Source organism: Lichenostomus cassidix, chromosome 1 (assembly GCF_008360975.1).
Source record: "Lichenostomus cassidix isolate B80296 chromosome 1, HeHo_3.0, whole genome shotgun sequence".
NCBI classification, from domain to species: domain Eukaryota; kingdom Metazoa; phylum Chordata; class Aves; order Passeriformes; family Meliphagidae; genus Lichenostomus; species Lichenostomus cassidix.
The window spans coordinates 25278037-25291980 of record NC_139479.1 but is presented as its reverse complement, the minus strand read 5'-3'; the positions used below and the strand labels follow the sequence as shown (position 1 = coordinate 25291980).

At 44.1% G+C, this 13944-nt stretch overlaps 1 protein-coding gene across 2 annotated transcripts; it reads right to left on the bottom strand.

The window, feature by feature from the left end:
* Nucleotides 1-1087: 1087 nt before the first annotated feature.
* On the bottom strand, nt 1088-10827 carry F7 (coagulation factor VII). Of its 2 annotated transcripts, XM_085053279.1 has the most exons (8): nt 10686-10827; nt 8279-8439; nt 7683-7707; nt 7478-7591; nt 6427-6567; nt 3309-3415; nt 2680-2800; nt 1088-2465 (listed from the first exon to the last, which is right to left on the bottom strand). In XM_085053279.1, the coding sequence occupies exons 1-8, from the start codon at nt 10753-10755 to the stop codon at nt 1924-1926; spliced, it is 1281 nt and encodes a 426-aa protein (XP_084909405.1). In that variant the 5' UTR covers nt 10756-10827; the 3' UTR covers nt 1088-1923. The 2 variants fall into 2 exon arrangements, with proteins under 2 accessions (XP_084909405.1, XP_084909413.1); XM_085053287.1 differs by lacking the exons at nt 7683-7707; nt 8279-8439 and having other exon boundaries at nt 10686-10820.
* Nucleotides 10828-13944: the final 3117 nt, after the last annotated feature.

The following is a 13944-nucleotide window of genomic DNA, read 5'->3' as shown; positions in this document are numbered from 1 at the left end:
CCCCAGAGCAGCCGCCAGCCTTGGCTGCTCCCACCCCAGCCGTGTGTCCACATCCAGCCCCAGAACCTGTTGGCTCCGTGCTCTGGAGCAGTGAGCTCAGCCTGGAGCTGCCCTCAATCTCCCCTTTCTTGTGAGGAGTTCACAGTGCGCTGCAGAGTCCATGTCTTTGGTGCTTCCAGAGCCAGCCACTCAGTCTCTTTTATCTTCTTGGCTTGCTTAAACAGGCTGTTACATAAAAAATATGTGTCTAAAACCCAGCTTTGTTTTGAAAAACTCACTTTGTGCAGCCACTATTAGTACTGATTTCTTGCAGTGTTTTACCCTTTTCCTGCAAGATGATTTGTTCATGAATGTCAGTATTTACAGTGGAATGTTACAGAGGAGAAATCATCTTGTGGATCATGGAAAACCCCAACTATTCTATCTTGAGGGGTCGTCAGGGATGATTTTACAGTGCTGAGCACCTCATCTAAGTGGAAATGAGGCTTTATTTGCTGGTCACTACTCACAGTCACCTTTCTCCTTGCGACGGGTCTCTTTAGGAGTAAGGAGAACCTCTAGTGCATGTTTGCATACTGTAACATCTCTTGTTTGTTAGGTCTCTGAAATTTGCTGCCTTTCCCAATTCAGTTCAATACTTAAATGAACAGTATAACTTTCTTCTCTGTTGGTAAAGCAGGTTATAGGATGTTCAGTATTGCATCGTATATGTACAGTACAATGACAATGTTTTCCCCTAATAATAGAGTATAATCAATTGCAGGTGTCCTTGCTGATAAGCTTTTGTGATTGAGTTGATACTCTGCATTATTTGAACAACACAGACTGTTTTGCATGAAATAGTTAAACTGTTTTCTAATCTAGTTCAGTTTAATCTTCCTCACCTTTTCAGTGTTTCATGCTAAGGTTAGAAAATAAATTTTTGAACTGTATATGTTTTCGGAGGGCTTCAGGTTCTGTCATTTATTCCTTAAGACTTTGGTAAATGGTCTTTGGCCAGCGTTTTGCAGAGGGTTAGACAATTATCCTGTTCTGGTTCTAGATCTCAGGATAGACAGTACAACTGAGATTATAGTAGACAACAAACGAAACAAACATTCCCTTTCATTTGCGCTCTTTGTATCAACAAGCTTAACACCAAGACAATGATAAGATTAAATCAGTGGTATTCTTCACCACTCATAGGGTTAAATATTGCACTCACTAGACTTACAGCAATAATCTTGGTGCAAGTTTTCATAGCAGACCTGTTAATATGGAATCAACCTTTTCCCAGATTTCTTGTCCTGGAGAGTGTCTGCAGTTCCTACCTCTCAAATCTCCCTGTTGCCACTGCAAATGGGGGAGAAAGCTACTTTAACATAAGCTAAAAGAAGCACTTTTTCTATATTTTTTCTGCTATTTCATCATTATATTACAGGATCCATAGCATAGGAAGTTATGAAAACCAGAAGCATAAATGTGTTCAAAGGAGATTGCACACAATTACGGACAACAGGTTCATTCATGACTGTTCAATCTAATGCAACTTCTGGCTCAGGAAGTCTGTACTTCACTGATTACCAGAAGTTGAGAAGGTAGCTGGAGGAAGGCTTATGGTCTGCATGATGTATTGCTGACAGTCTTTCTCTCAGCATCTAGCTCTGTCCTTTAGCAGAATTGGATGCAGAACAGGAGAGACATTGTGTCTGATTTGTTGTGGTCATTCTGTGCCTGCTTGACAAGATACACAAGTTTACAAACACTGAGAGGGAAGTTACTTTATGTATTCAAGTGGGCCTTAGGCTCACTTCAAATCATTAATAATGTTGTGGGTATGGACATGTGTCACATATCTAAGATAAAGAAGGAATCCTTCAATAGGAAAATGGTACTGAGGGATTGGGGGGCAATAACATGGCCTGGAAACTCTCTGGCTCAACATCATTGGTCCATGTGCTCTCTCAACCAGTCAATGTATTTGGATACCCTTGTGTAAACCCCATAGTAACCTTCAACAGCACAGCCCTTTCCCCAGCTGACAATCCCAGTCAGAAACCAAGTGTTTTTGTACTGTGTAGCATGAGGACCACCACTGTCTCCCTTGCAGGAGTCCTTAGCCCCAGACAGGTCTCCTGCACAGAACATATTCTCTGTAATATTTAAATTGGTCTCCTTTTCACATTCTTGTGTCTTTACACGTGGCAAATCAACTCTCATCAGAACAGAAGAGCTGGCACCTCCATCTATTAGGCGTCCCCATCCACTTACTGTGGAGAATTTTTTGGTAGACAGTTCATACACAGCAAATCTTTTCTCAGGCAAACATATTGGCACCACATAGTCAGTGAGATTCACTGGTGTTTCCAGGTTCAAAAGGGCAATATCATGATTGACCTTTCCATTTGTGTATCCTTCGTGAATGATAATCCTGGCGACTCCACTTTCTTGCTCAGTTTTCTCATCGGCATTTATGTTGTGTTCACCTGGAAAAGTTATTAATTGCAGGTGATGTCAGGTAGCTCCTTGACTCCTTGGAAGTCTGAGGATAAAGGGTGTTTCTAGTCTGACACCTCTTAAAGACAATTGTACTACAACTGTACAATTGACAACCTTGTACTCCTAAAGCCTTCTATTCTGGTTTCATCAGCATGAGAAGCTGCCACCACCTTGATAAGATGAGGATGGGAAGATACATACCCAGTCTCACCCGAAGCTGTTTAGGGTGAGTATACTCCAAACAGTGAGCTGCAGAGACCACCCACTCTGGGGAAAGCAGGGTACCACCACACGTTTCTCTCCGATCCTGTATTATAAGGGCCTGCCAACATAAAGCAAATTTATGTCTTACATAAAATGTGCTTGACATAATTCTCAGTAGAGATGGGCTTTATATTGTTTCTTTCTGTCCCTTTATGCAACTGTGTTTGACAATACCGTGCTGACTGCATGGAGAACTTAGCAGGGGAAGTCTTCCCATTGACATTTTCTCCATCTTTTAGCATGGACTCTGCCTATTATGGCAAAGAGCATATCCCTGGAAGCTGCAACTAAAATTCTTGCTGGCAGTAAAGGACTAAGGGGTCAGGAGATAGAGACAGCTGTGCTACTACTCGACTGCTATGAAACCAGGTACTCCAGAACAAGGCTAAGGTGCCTAAGTGAAATAGGTGGGTCTGCTGGCTATGGATGAGGAAGGAATTCGGTTATCAAGACATGGCACTTTTTATGATTTTTTAACATAATAGATTTAAAGCAATGAATTTATGATAGTTATTTCATAAGGAAATTTAAAAAATAACAGCAATGAAAAATGTTTGCAAACTTACTTGCCATGGACATTCGCCTGGAGGACAGATTAAACCACCTACTATTCTGCCTCGCGCAGTTGAATTTTTTTTTGCCAACACTGGTATTTTTCCACACGGGTATTTCACTGAAAAAAAAAACCAAACCAAACCAAAAATCCCCAAAACAACAAAAGGCAGCAAGTGTGATTTTATTGTTTTGAATTCACAGCACAATGTGTAAGGTCTTCAGTGAAACTATGTTAGCTGCAAAAACTGATTTCTAGTCTGGGAGCCTGGGTTCTTGAAAATAATGTAGAGCAGCTAAGCAGGTAAAGAGTCATTTTTGATTGGAAGAAATGCTATTACAACTAGAGTTCAAGCCTTTATGGCATCATCGACACATGTTCACCTACCACAGGGCTTTGCAAATGATAAACCTACTTAAGATACATGTCAGCACAATGAGGTAGGCTGCAGGCTGGAGTACAGAAGTGACCCTGACAACCTCTGTAGTCTACACGTTTTCATTGCCCCTGCTGACTTTAAATCAGCTGTACCAAGTGCACAACATCCACGGCAGGGTGAGACAGAGGCTTAATCATGGGGTGTACATCTTGCCTTCCTTTGTTTGGGCAGAGCCAAAGATGTCCTAAGAGCAGACCCTGTGTCTTTTGGTATGCCTCTCCCAGACTACCCTCGTTTGCTTGTGTCCAGAGCATGCTGTATGCTCCCAGACTGCTCATCTCTGTGTTCTGCCTGAGTCAGTGTGTGAAGACTGGCAATGAAGAGAACCAAATCCTGACTGAACTTGCCATTAAGCTGTAGTGCAGAGGAAGCCTTGATGTTTTCAGTACATTCTTCACCCAAAAGAGTTTTTCTGTAAAGAAGAAGGTCTGCCTTTGGGGGTGCTGGTGTGCCACATGTCTGTGCTGTAACTGAGCACTCCATCCCCTCTGTCTGGCAGTCACTCTGCAATAACACTTTGAGGAGAGCTGCTCTCTTTCTACTACTTTGGGAGCCTGGGCCCTATAGTGAATGCTAAGCTGCAGTCAACAGTCCGTGGATCTGTAAGTACTTCAGCTGACATGAAGATAGCACCGAGGTTTTACAGGTACACACAAGGTATAGAGAAACAGGACTAGCTTTTTGGTGGCAGCTGGTGGAAGATTAGAACAGACATAACACAGAAGACCCATAGTCTCTAATTCTGTGTGTAAGGCAACACAAGCTTGGGCCATTGTGAGAGATGACAGAAAGACATGGAAGGGACTGTCAGCTTGGCAGCTACACAGTTTTCTTTACTTCCATCATATGGTCAGTTCTATGGCTGTTTTGGTCCTCAAGAAGCAAGCAGCAACAAATACATCTTCCTTGCAGGGGAAGATGCACTGAAAAGCCTGCGAGGAATTTGGAATTCTTTGTTCTCAGCTTTTAACAAAAGCAGCTTTCCCATCACGTGGTATTGCAGAGTCTGTTAATAAGGGATAAGCACATTAGCAGACATTTTTTTCTAATGAAATTGCTGCTGTTGAGAGCTAGGTTGTCATTAGCAGCTCTCTGCATGGGTGCTCCATTGAGGTGTGTGTAGGGGGGCATCTCCCCTCAGAATTACTTTGCATACTCCCTGCAGCTCTGTCCTTTATGTTGTTACGTTCATATCCCCAGGAGTCTCTTTTTCCCTCTAATAAAGTAATTCAAGTAGGCATCTGCAATAGAGTCAGGTGCCAGCTTATGTACTGGCAAAATAACTAACTTGCACTACTGCAGTCCCAGTAGAAATTTACCTTGCTAGATGAGTGAAAGAAATACCTAGCCATAGTGCCTATAGGAATACCAAAAGTGTATTATTCCTACCAGTTAGGAAAAGAAAGAAGAGAAAGACAAGGAAGAAAGGAGAGACAAGGAAGGAAGGAAAGAAAGGAAAGGAAGGAAAGGAAGGAGGGAGGGAGGAAGGAAGGAAGGAAGACTGTTTTTCTTTGGTTTTAATAGACCTCTTCCTCTATTGACTCCTGTGTTAAAATAAATACAGCAATAACATTTAGTCACAATTTCAGATTGGAGAGACAACAGTGAAACAATTCTGTCCCCAAAATATTTTCCTACTGTGGGTGTAAGCTAATACAGAAGAGAACTTGTGAGGCCTGGATCCCCTCCACTGACCAGAAACCCCTCAGCCTGACCCCATATCCCTGAGCACCTGCTGCTCTGCTTTATTTAGATCACCTGGTGAGGAGCTTGTCTCCACTGCTCTGTCCTTTTCTACTTGACTAGTGGTGAGTGAGCTCCCAAAGGAAGAGAAGGCTTCAGCTGCCTCCTAGCTCTGAGCAGGTGGGATGGCCAAACTTGAATTTCCTACGTTCCAGAGGAGTGGACCTCTGGGGTCAGGAAGAAGTCCAGACGGGTCTGTGCTTGGTGGGCACGCTGACAATTGCTTTTCTGGGGAGGCTAACTTGCACCAGAAGGCAAATGGACAATTCGGGATTCTGCCTATGGAGAAGAGGTGAGGAGCTGGTGTCTGAGTTACATATGGCACCTCCTGATGTGTACATATTGAACACTTTTCTTTCAGAGCGGCTTAGACATGGCATGAGGTTGGTAGTTGTAGCAGTGTGTCTGATTGGCACTGCATATCTGCCTTCCCTTATCCCATATCTAGTTAATAGGTTGAAAGTTCTTTACCCGCAGTGTTATTATTGGTTTTTAAAAGTTCTATATCTTCCCTCCTTGCACCCCCATTCCCTGAAGCCCTTGTCAGTCTGTATCCCCTGTGTCCCGGTTGGCTATCCTCTCAAAACCCCTCCCATCTTTCCATCCCTCTTAACCCGATGTTCGCTTCCAGTCGGGGCTCTTGGCTCTGCGGAACCTCGCTGTCTCCTGCCCGCCTTGTTCCGTCCCGGTCCCATCTGCCTTCTCCTCCCCGTCATCCCTACCAATAAACCCTGGATTCCAAAGGCTGAGAGACTGCATTTCCTTTATTCGCCGAGGTTCCTATTATCCTGTCTTCGAGAAGCCAGCCCCAGCACGGGTTCGGGTCCTGCAGGTTCCGGCTCCACCTCGCCCACGGCAGCGTGGTAAGCACACGGTGGGGAATCTCTTTTGTGGGGTTTTGGGGTTCCCCTGCCTCCCCAGAGCGAGAAAACCTCAGGTTGTGTCTTACCTCGAGGGATGCAGGACACGCCATCACTGGCTAAAGTGTAGTCATCATCACAGAAGCACACTCGTATTTTGGACTGCTTGTCTGTGCAGTACTGTTCACAGCCGCCGTTTTCAAAAATGCACTTCAGTTTGTCAGCTGCAGCTGAGGTCACAGAAAGAGCATTTAGGTTTTAAGACATGGGTTTTTGTGCTTAACATTGATAACTTGCAATTGGAATGTTGTCAGGGAAGCAAGGCAGGGAAAAAGATTTCTGTGATTTATGAAGGGCAACTTCATCAAAAGCACTTTCCATCAAAATCTAGGTAGGCCTGGATCTCCAGGGATTAGGGATGAATAGGCTTTGCTTAAGAAATACACACCTAAAATTAAATCAGTCAGAGTGTATACAGTACCTGAGCTATCTCAAGAATGGAGATATTGTCATTGTGTGGTAGCCATTGCAATATATGAGTGAAAAATTATAATTCAGCCATTTAGCAGGCAGATGCTCTGGGATGACTGTTGAGACTGCATGCCTAGACCTGATGAGTGCCTATCCCTTGTCCAGACTCTGCGTGCTCTGAGGATGTAACACTCAATGTGCAGTGTCCTCTGAAATCAGTGGAAAGATGTGTATTAATTTTATTAACCACTGGATCCTTTCCTTTGGTCATTGTACCATGCATAGGCAGTGTAGTTCTCACTTACATACTGGACTGAGCTTCTAAGTCAAAGTAACTTCAGCTGAGTAAGAAAAAAATTCCTCTTTTTCTCTCAGGTGGTGCACAAAAGGCAATTTTTCTTTTTTTTTTATGAAGTCATTATAGGGCAATAAGTATCTTGCTGCCTTGCAGTGCCTGTCAGCTATCTGGTTAGGTCCATCACGCGGCACCAAAAGCAGTATGAACAGCAGCTGTCACAGCCAGAATGATGCAGACTCACAGAATCACAGAACATCCTGATAAGGATCATCAACTGGAAATGCTGAATGATAATGATTGCTACTGTCTCAATGCCTTGCATTTGAACTAATAATGGCATTTTAATTTTGTCAAGTTACGCCACAGCTGACCTTTTTCACAGCTTTTGCCCTCGTATCCAACAGGACAGCGGCAAACGTAATCCTGAAACGCATCGTCACAAATCCCACCATTCTGACAGGGGTTGGAGGCACATTGGTTAGGGTCTGTAAAACATTCAGTGTCAGTCCAGCTCACGCAAAGAGCTGCAGCAGTGGGAGTGTTCCACAGCTATTGGAACACCCTGAATGATCATACCGGAATAGGTGCGCCAGAACTCATCCTGGAAGAAAAAGATGTGAGATTTAATTAAAGAAACATCAACTCAAGTCTTATAGCCCTTGTTGCACAGGATGGGTTGCAGACAGGCAGAGTGATGCTACTTCTGCCTTTATAGTTAGTGACAGTTAATATCCATAAAATATTCCACTTTATTTTCTAGATTGTACGTTATTTTCATATACTAATAGAGAAGGGCATACACATTCAACACACATAAATAGGTCATCCATAAATAAGCTCTGTATAGTTGAGGTGGGATTGACTGAAAAAATGTTGCACAATACAATAATTTAAAGTATTTTCAGGGAAGGCATTACTGGGGTTTTGGGAAATGACTTAGAAAGCATCCATTTTCCCACCATCCCCTATATGGATGCTGCCTGGGATTGCCCATGCATTGTGCCCTCTTGCAACCCACTGCTGCTGTGTCCCCCTATAGATATAAGGGAAAGCTGCAAACAGCAGGACACAAAGTGCTTTTTTAGTGCTGGTGGCTTAAAGTGTCAAAGCACACCCTTGAGTAGAGAGAGTCCTTATGACAATGAGAGCTCACCCAGCCCTGTGTTACTTACTGTCCTTGCAACATCACCGTAAATCTCTCTTGCTTCCTCATAGGAACACCTTTCTTCTATGCACTCTCGCTCTAGTGACCCCAGTTTTATCTCTTCAAAGAAGCTGTTGGCTCGTCTTTGCCTTTGCAAAACGCTGCTTGCCTCTTCCTGCTTTAGAAAAACTGAAAAACAGTGGCATGTTCTGTTTGTCATACAGCTGCACTTGCCAGATAGAGAGGATGGGGGGACACTTTCCCCTGAAAGCTTTTCTGCTTCCCAAGCTTTTTCTGAGATACTTTAGAAAAAGAAATGGGCAAATGTGAAAGAGTCTCCTTTCTCTGGCCTGCCTCACAGGTAAAGTGACAACACATGAATTTTAGAGACCCCAGAGCTTAGGAGAAGATGGCACGTTACAACAATGTTGTGCGTATGTGTGTTTTATGTATGTCAGTGACTCCTAAGGTACTGTCACAGGTCATATGCATCTTAACATGTGCAGCAGTTTCTTTCAGTTGTAGCAGCTGGAAAGCCTGTGTCACTTTATCTGGCACTGGTGTACATGGCAAAACCTAATTTTTCTGTACTTGATAAAGTCAGTCACAGTGACAGGTGGGCCACAGTTGTCCCTTCACCCACAGTCACATATTATTTCACATTCCTCTACTTTCTGGACCTGAAGAAGGGACTTATCCCACCACCAGTAGACCACAATTTAAGAACCACTGCTTTAATATATTATTTTTTCTTCTGTTGAAAATGTTATGTTAAGGTACATAGGAAGGCTGGACAATGCTGATTGCATTTACTAGTGGAGCCTGGGAATGGCTCCTAGCTCCTGCCATCAACACAGACTACAGCCAGGAAGGGGTCTTCTTGTGTGTCTCTACAATGCTTTGTAAAGACATTGGGTATGTAGGTTTGATAGCAGGCATCAGCAGAGCTCATTTCCTAGAACTGCATCAACTTGCAACTAGCAGAATTGTGCTCTGAAAGCATTAATGTCATTGTCACCATGCTGACCTACTCCTCAGCCTCACGATAGAAGCACATCACACAGCTATGCACTCCTGAAATAATTTGGGATAAGGAACAAGAAGTCTGAGTGCTGATGTGTACTTTTGCTCCCTGTATTGCACAGAACGAGTCTTGAAATTATTAATTTTTCTTTTTTTTTTTTCTTTACTTCTTTCTGTCAGTAGGGAAGCTTCTGGAGCTTCATGACTACAGCTTACATTTCAGCACTTTAACTATTTCACCTCTGATTGTGGTAGATTTGGGGATGCATATCTCCTGCCTTTCCCTACAACATTATCCCCAAAATAGTGGGAGTTATCTTCTACCTGCTGAAAGGGCTCTGAAAGTTGCTGAAGGACAAGACTCATGTGTGTCCACACCTATATACACAAAAACATAGATGCTGAGAGGGTTTATTCCAGTCTGAAGTGATGTGAGGTGTTTCCATAAACTTTTGTGTATAATTCAGGATATTTGCCAAACATGCAGAAAAGTGATAATTTCCCCCTGTATTTCAGAGTTACTTAAAGGAATAATTTCCCCCTGTATTTCAGAGTTACTTAAAGGAATAAAGTATTGTGTGGCATGCACTGAATTTATCCCTGAGTGCTTCATAAACATTTGGTCATTATAGGAATGTCAGCTGGGTCTTTCTGCCTTGATTTCAGTCAGGCTGTATGCATTTGGCATGGTTTTCCTTCAAGGGTTTTAATTAACCTGATACTGCAGATACATGGCACACATATCAGTGTGTGGGCACAGACTTTGGCAGAGGAGCATGCCTGAGTGCATGGCTGGGCACGTCCATCCACTGTTATTTTGGCATTATCCACTTATTTGTATTGGATCATTTCTGACTTTACTACCTATATTGCCACCTTTCCTCAGTGCAGCACAGGAGACCCAGTCAATGGCTACCTGAGAATCTGAGAGCCCTGGATCTGCTTCATTAATATGGGAGCTGGTTTTCGGACACATACTGAGCCACTGGAGAGCTACCTCCTCTCTCCCTTCTCATGCTGCTGAAACAGTGGGTCCTCACCTCTTTAATTAGTCATCAGCTGAATGACAGGCTATTGATGCTTTGCTTTGAAAAAATGTTCCAGTTCTATATGAAATAACAGTCTCAGTTCCTTTCTTAATGTAGAGGGCAGACAGCTGGTGGTTTGCCTGCTGTCTGTGCACCAAGGTAATAAATTAATTTAGCAGTCTAGAGGTGCTTTTCCTTAGTTGGCAAAACAAGTGCATGGAGCCATTGCTGATAGTAAATAAGAGCTTTAGAATAATGCACAGGCACAGCAGGAGACAGGACAAACACGCAACAGTGCTCAAAACTTGCAGTGGAAATTGTCTCAGTAACAGGAAAGAGGTCCATTGCCAGTAAACATAATTACAGTCATATCCTACAACATACCTGCATCCAGAGAAAGAGGGATCAGTAGCAGAAAGCAGAGAAACAAAACCACACACTGCCTGGAAATCATGATGAACCCTGCAAGCCAGTGTCCTGGTAGTGTATTGACATTTCAGCAAGGACTGTTTGGCCAAAGGGCTCTGCTTCACATGCTTGAAGCCAGAGGAGGGGCTGGCGAGTCATGGAAACAGCAAAAGATCCACGACAGCCTGGCGAGCTGAGCAGAAGGGCACATGCAAATCCTGTAATGTGCCCTTTTCACACAAGCAGGGAGCTTGGCTTTGAAGTGTGCTCTCCTGACCTGTGCAAAGGCTATGCTGATTACACAGGCTGCTACCTCTGGGCCTGCATTTTCCATTTAACACACCTTTTCCATGAGAAATGTAAATGCTGGGACGCTGAATCCATAGGAGAGGCATTAACTTTTGGCCACACAGCCCTACATGCAGAGAGCAGAGATGTGATATTTATTTTGCATCAGCAGTCAAGATATGGCATTTCAATGCTTTGGAGTATGATTATACCACTGTCTATTCCCATTTTTCTAACACCAGCTGAAAATCTGCACTTCTGCCTGAGCTTTCTTGGAGACACCAGTTAACCAGCACTAACTACACTGGTTCTCTCCACCTTTGCTCCCAGGCCCATGTGCCCTGCACAAGTTGTAGCAGCTGGAAGTGGCACTGAGCTGATCCACCTTGTACTTTGTTAGTAACTCCAGGGACTTGAGGGGCCAATCTGCAGACAGTGTTTTATCTGGAACATAAGCAGTCCTCTGATTTAATGGAAATCAATTAATGGCATCAGACTGGAGAGTTGACAACATTCTTGGGGAAATATTTACTTAAGATAGCAGCAAGGTAAAGAGCATGTTTGTCTATGAGACATGAAGCATTGCCTGAAGGCTGGAGTGTTTTCCAGGCTGTCCTCCCCTTCCTGCATGGAAAGGAAGGAGGGTCAGCCCTGCATCTGAATGCTGCAGCAAAGGGAAGCAACTGCTGGATTTTTACTTTGCTGCCAACACTCAGCATAACTCCCTGCAGAAGTTGTGATTGCTTAGGAAAGTCAGGCTCCTGGCTGTGGTTTCCATGCAGTCCTGTTGTTTAGGGGCACACACACAGCTGGATATTCTGCTTTGAAATCACTTTCCCAAGAGGTGATGTCCAGGCACTTCTCTGGATCACAGCCTGGCTAATTCCCAGCAGCCCAGTTCCTGGGATGGCTGGGAAGAGATGGCATGTCCTGTCCCAGACAGAGGAAGGAGGCCAGTTACTGGAATGCAAAAGAAGTTACGGCAGCCCTGTGCTGCTTTTTGGGAACACTCTCCAAACTGTCTCCTGGCTACCTCATAGTCTGCCAACACAATCCTTACTCCTTGTTTACTTGCCTGTGGCAGTGAGTTGAAAATAGCAAGTGCATGTTCAGATTAGCAAGACCAGACCTAATATAGAAAATTTCTCTTTATCTCATCTTCTTGGGAAAAATCTAGCCCCATAGGGCTGCATGAGTCTCGCAGATCTCAGAGAATGAAGTTCTGCCTTCTCTGCCTAAGGCCAGCCTGGGTCTGCACCTATGCCCCCCACTGCCTGTGTTTCCTTATCCTGGGTGGGCATCTCCCTGCCAGGGAGGGTGGCGTGGCTGCCACTCCAGAGTGGCATTGCAGCTCCTCTGCAACCTCCTCTTTCTTCATAATGTGCAGATTCTGTATATCCTTAGGAAACTGATGCACTATTTTCTTATGCCTTCCTTCCTCTACTGGCTTCCCTTAAACCTGAAAGGTTTTGCTTTTATTTCTTGGAAATACAGCCAAACAGTTATTTTTAGAACCCAGGAAGAAGCTCAAGTGCTGGGAACAAGAGTCAGTTCATATGGGGACTGTCCTTCTTCCAAGAAAATTAATGCAACTAGGCTCCATCAGGATGAACCTGAGAAGAGTCACTGGGGATTCAGCACTCCCAGGACTACATGACAGCTCTTTGTTTAAAAAGTTCATACTAACAGATTTCATCACCAAGGTGTTTCCTACTAACATCAACTGGGCCAGTTAGAGCTGTGTGTTTAAAGAAGAGCTCCCCTTCCTTACAGTCATAGACCTGAAATGTCCTGGTTTCACCTGGTATAGAGTTAATTTTCTTCGCAGTAGCTCGTACAATGCTCTGGTTTGGATTCAGTGTGAGGATAATGCTGGTAACACACTGATGTTTCAGCTGTGGCTGAGCAGTGCTTATCCTGTCAGGGTCTCATCCTCTGCCAGTGATGAACTGCACAAAAAGCAATGAGACAGCATGGCCACGACAGGTGACCTAAACTGGCCAAAGGGATATTCCACATAACAGAATGTCATGCTCAGTATATGAACTGGGGGAGTTGGCTGGGAAGGGATGATCACTGCTTGGAAACAAGGTGGGCATTGGTCAGTGGGTGGTGAGCAATTGTATTGTGCATCACTTGTTTCTCCTAGGTTGTCTCTCTCGCTCTCTGTGCCTGCTTTCTATACTACTATTATATCAGTATTATTGATATTATTATATTTTAGTTTGCTTCAATTATTACACTGTTCTTATTCCTGATTCTCCTCCTCATTTCACGAGGAGATTGGCATTGAGGGGAAGCTACCTGGTATTTAGTTGGTGTCTGGGGTTAAACCATGACAGTCCCCTTGGTGCTCTACATAAGGCCTGGAAAGCTGAGATGATGACTGATCTGACCAGAGAGTACTAAAACAAGTTTGTTATAAGCCTTCATTGCATTGCTTTAATAGTCACTGGTCACAATACTGATTTGTTTTCCACCAGAGTGGTTGTGGTTGTTCTCAGGGTTGTGTTATGCAATACCTCACTTGCAGCATTTGTTTGCTGCTTTGGTGTCTGTTGCCTTCGAGGCCTGGGTGCTGTTGTCCTTCCTAGTATCGGCATTTGATCTGATAGTGCCTGTGGAACTGACCCGGTGTGTGTGCTCAGCATCGCTGTCACCTTTGCATTTCGGCAGCCATCTACTGGGAACTGTTAATAATTACACCTAGCCCCAAACGCCATCACCAGCACTGCCACTCGGAGCAGGAGCAAAGGCATTCAAACTGCAGCAACAGGCTCTGAGGCTACTCAGATTCTGTTAACGAGCATTGGGGCTACTCACACTCCAGTGAATTTCACTTGGAGGGATGTCCAGCACACCTGAAATTGCCTCAGTTTGTGGAAGCACAGCCCCACCACCTGCCATGGGCAGATCCAGATGCACCAGAACAGGAGGAAACTCTGGA

Excerpts from the sequence above, each read along its gene's own strand:
- F7 (XM_085053279.1), bottom strand. The coding sequence starts at position 10,755 with ATGATTTCCAGGCAGTGTGTGGTTTTGTTTCTCTGCTTTCTGCTACTG. Across the intron at positions 2,801-3,308 it reads CAGGCGAATGTCCATGGCAA|GCCCTTATAATACAGGATCG; the intron begins GTAAGTTTGCAA and ends TTATGTTGGCAG. Across the intron at positions 2,466-2,679 it reads ACAGCTTCGGGTGAGACTGG|GTGAACACAACATAAATGCC; the intron begins GTATGTATCTTC and ends TAACTTTTCCAG.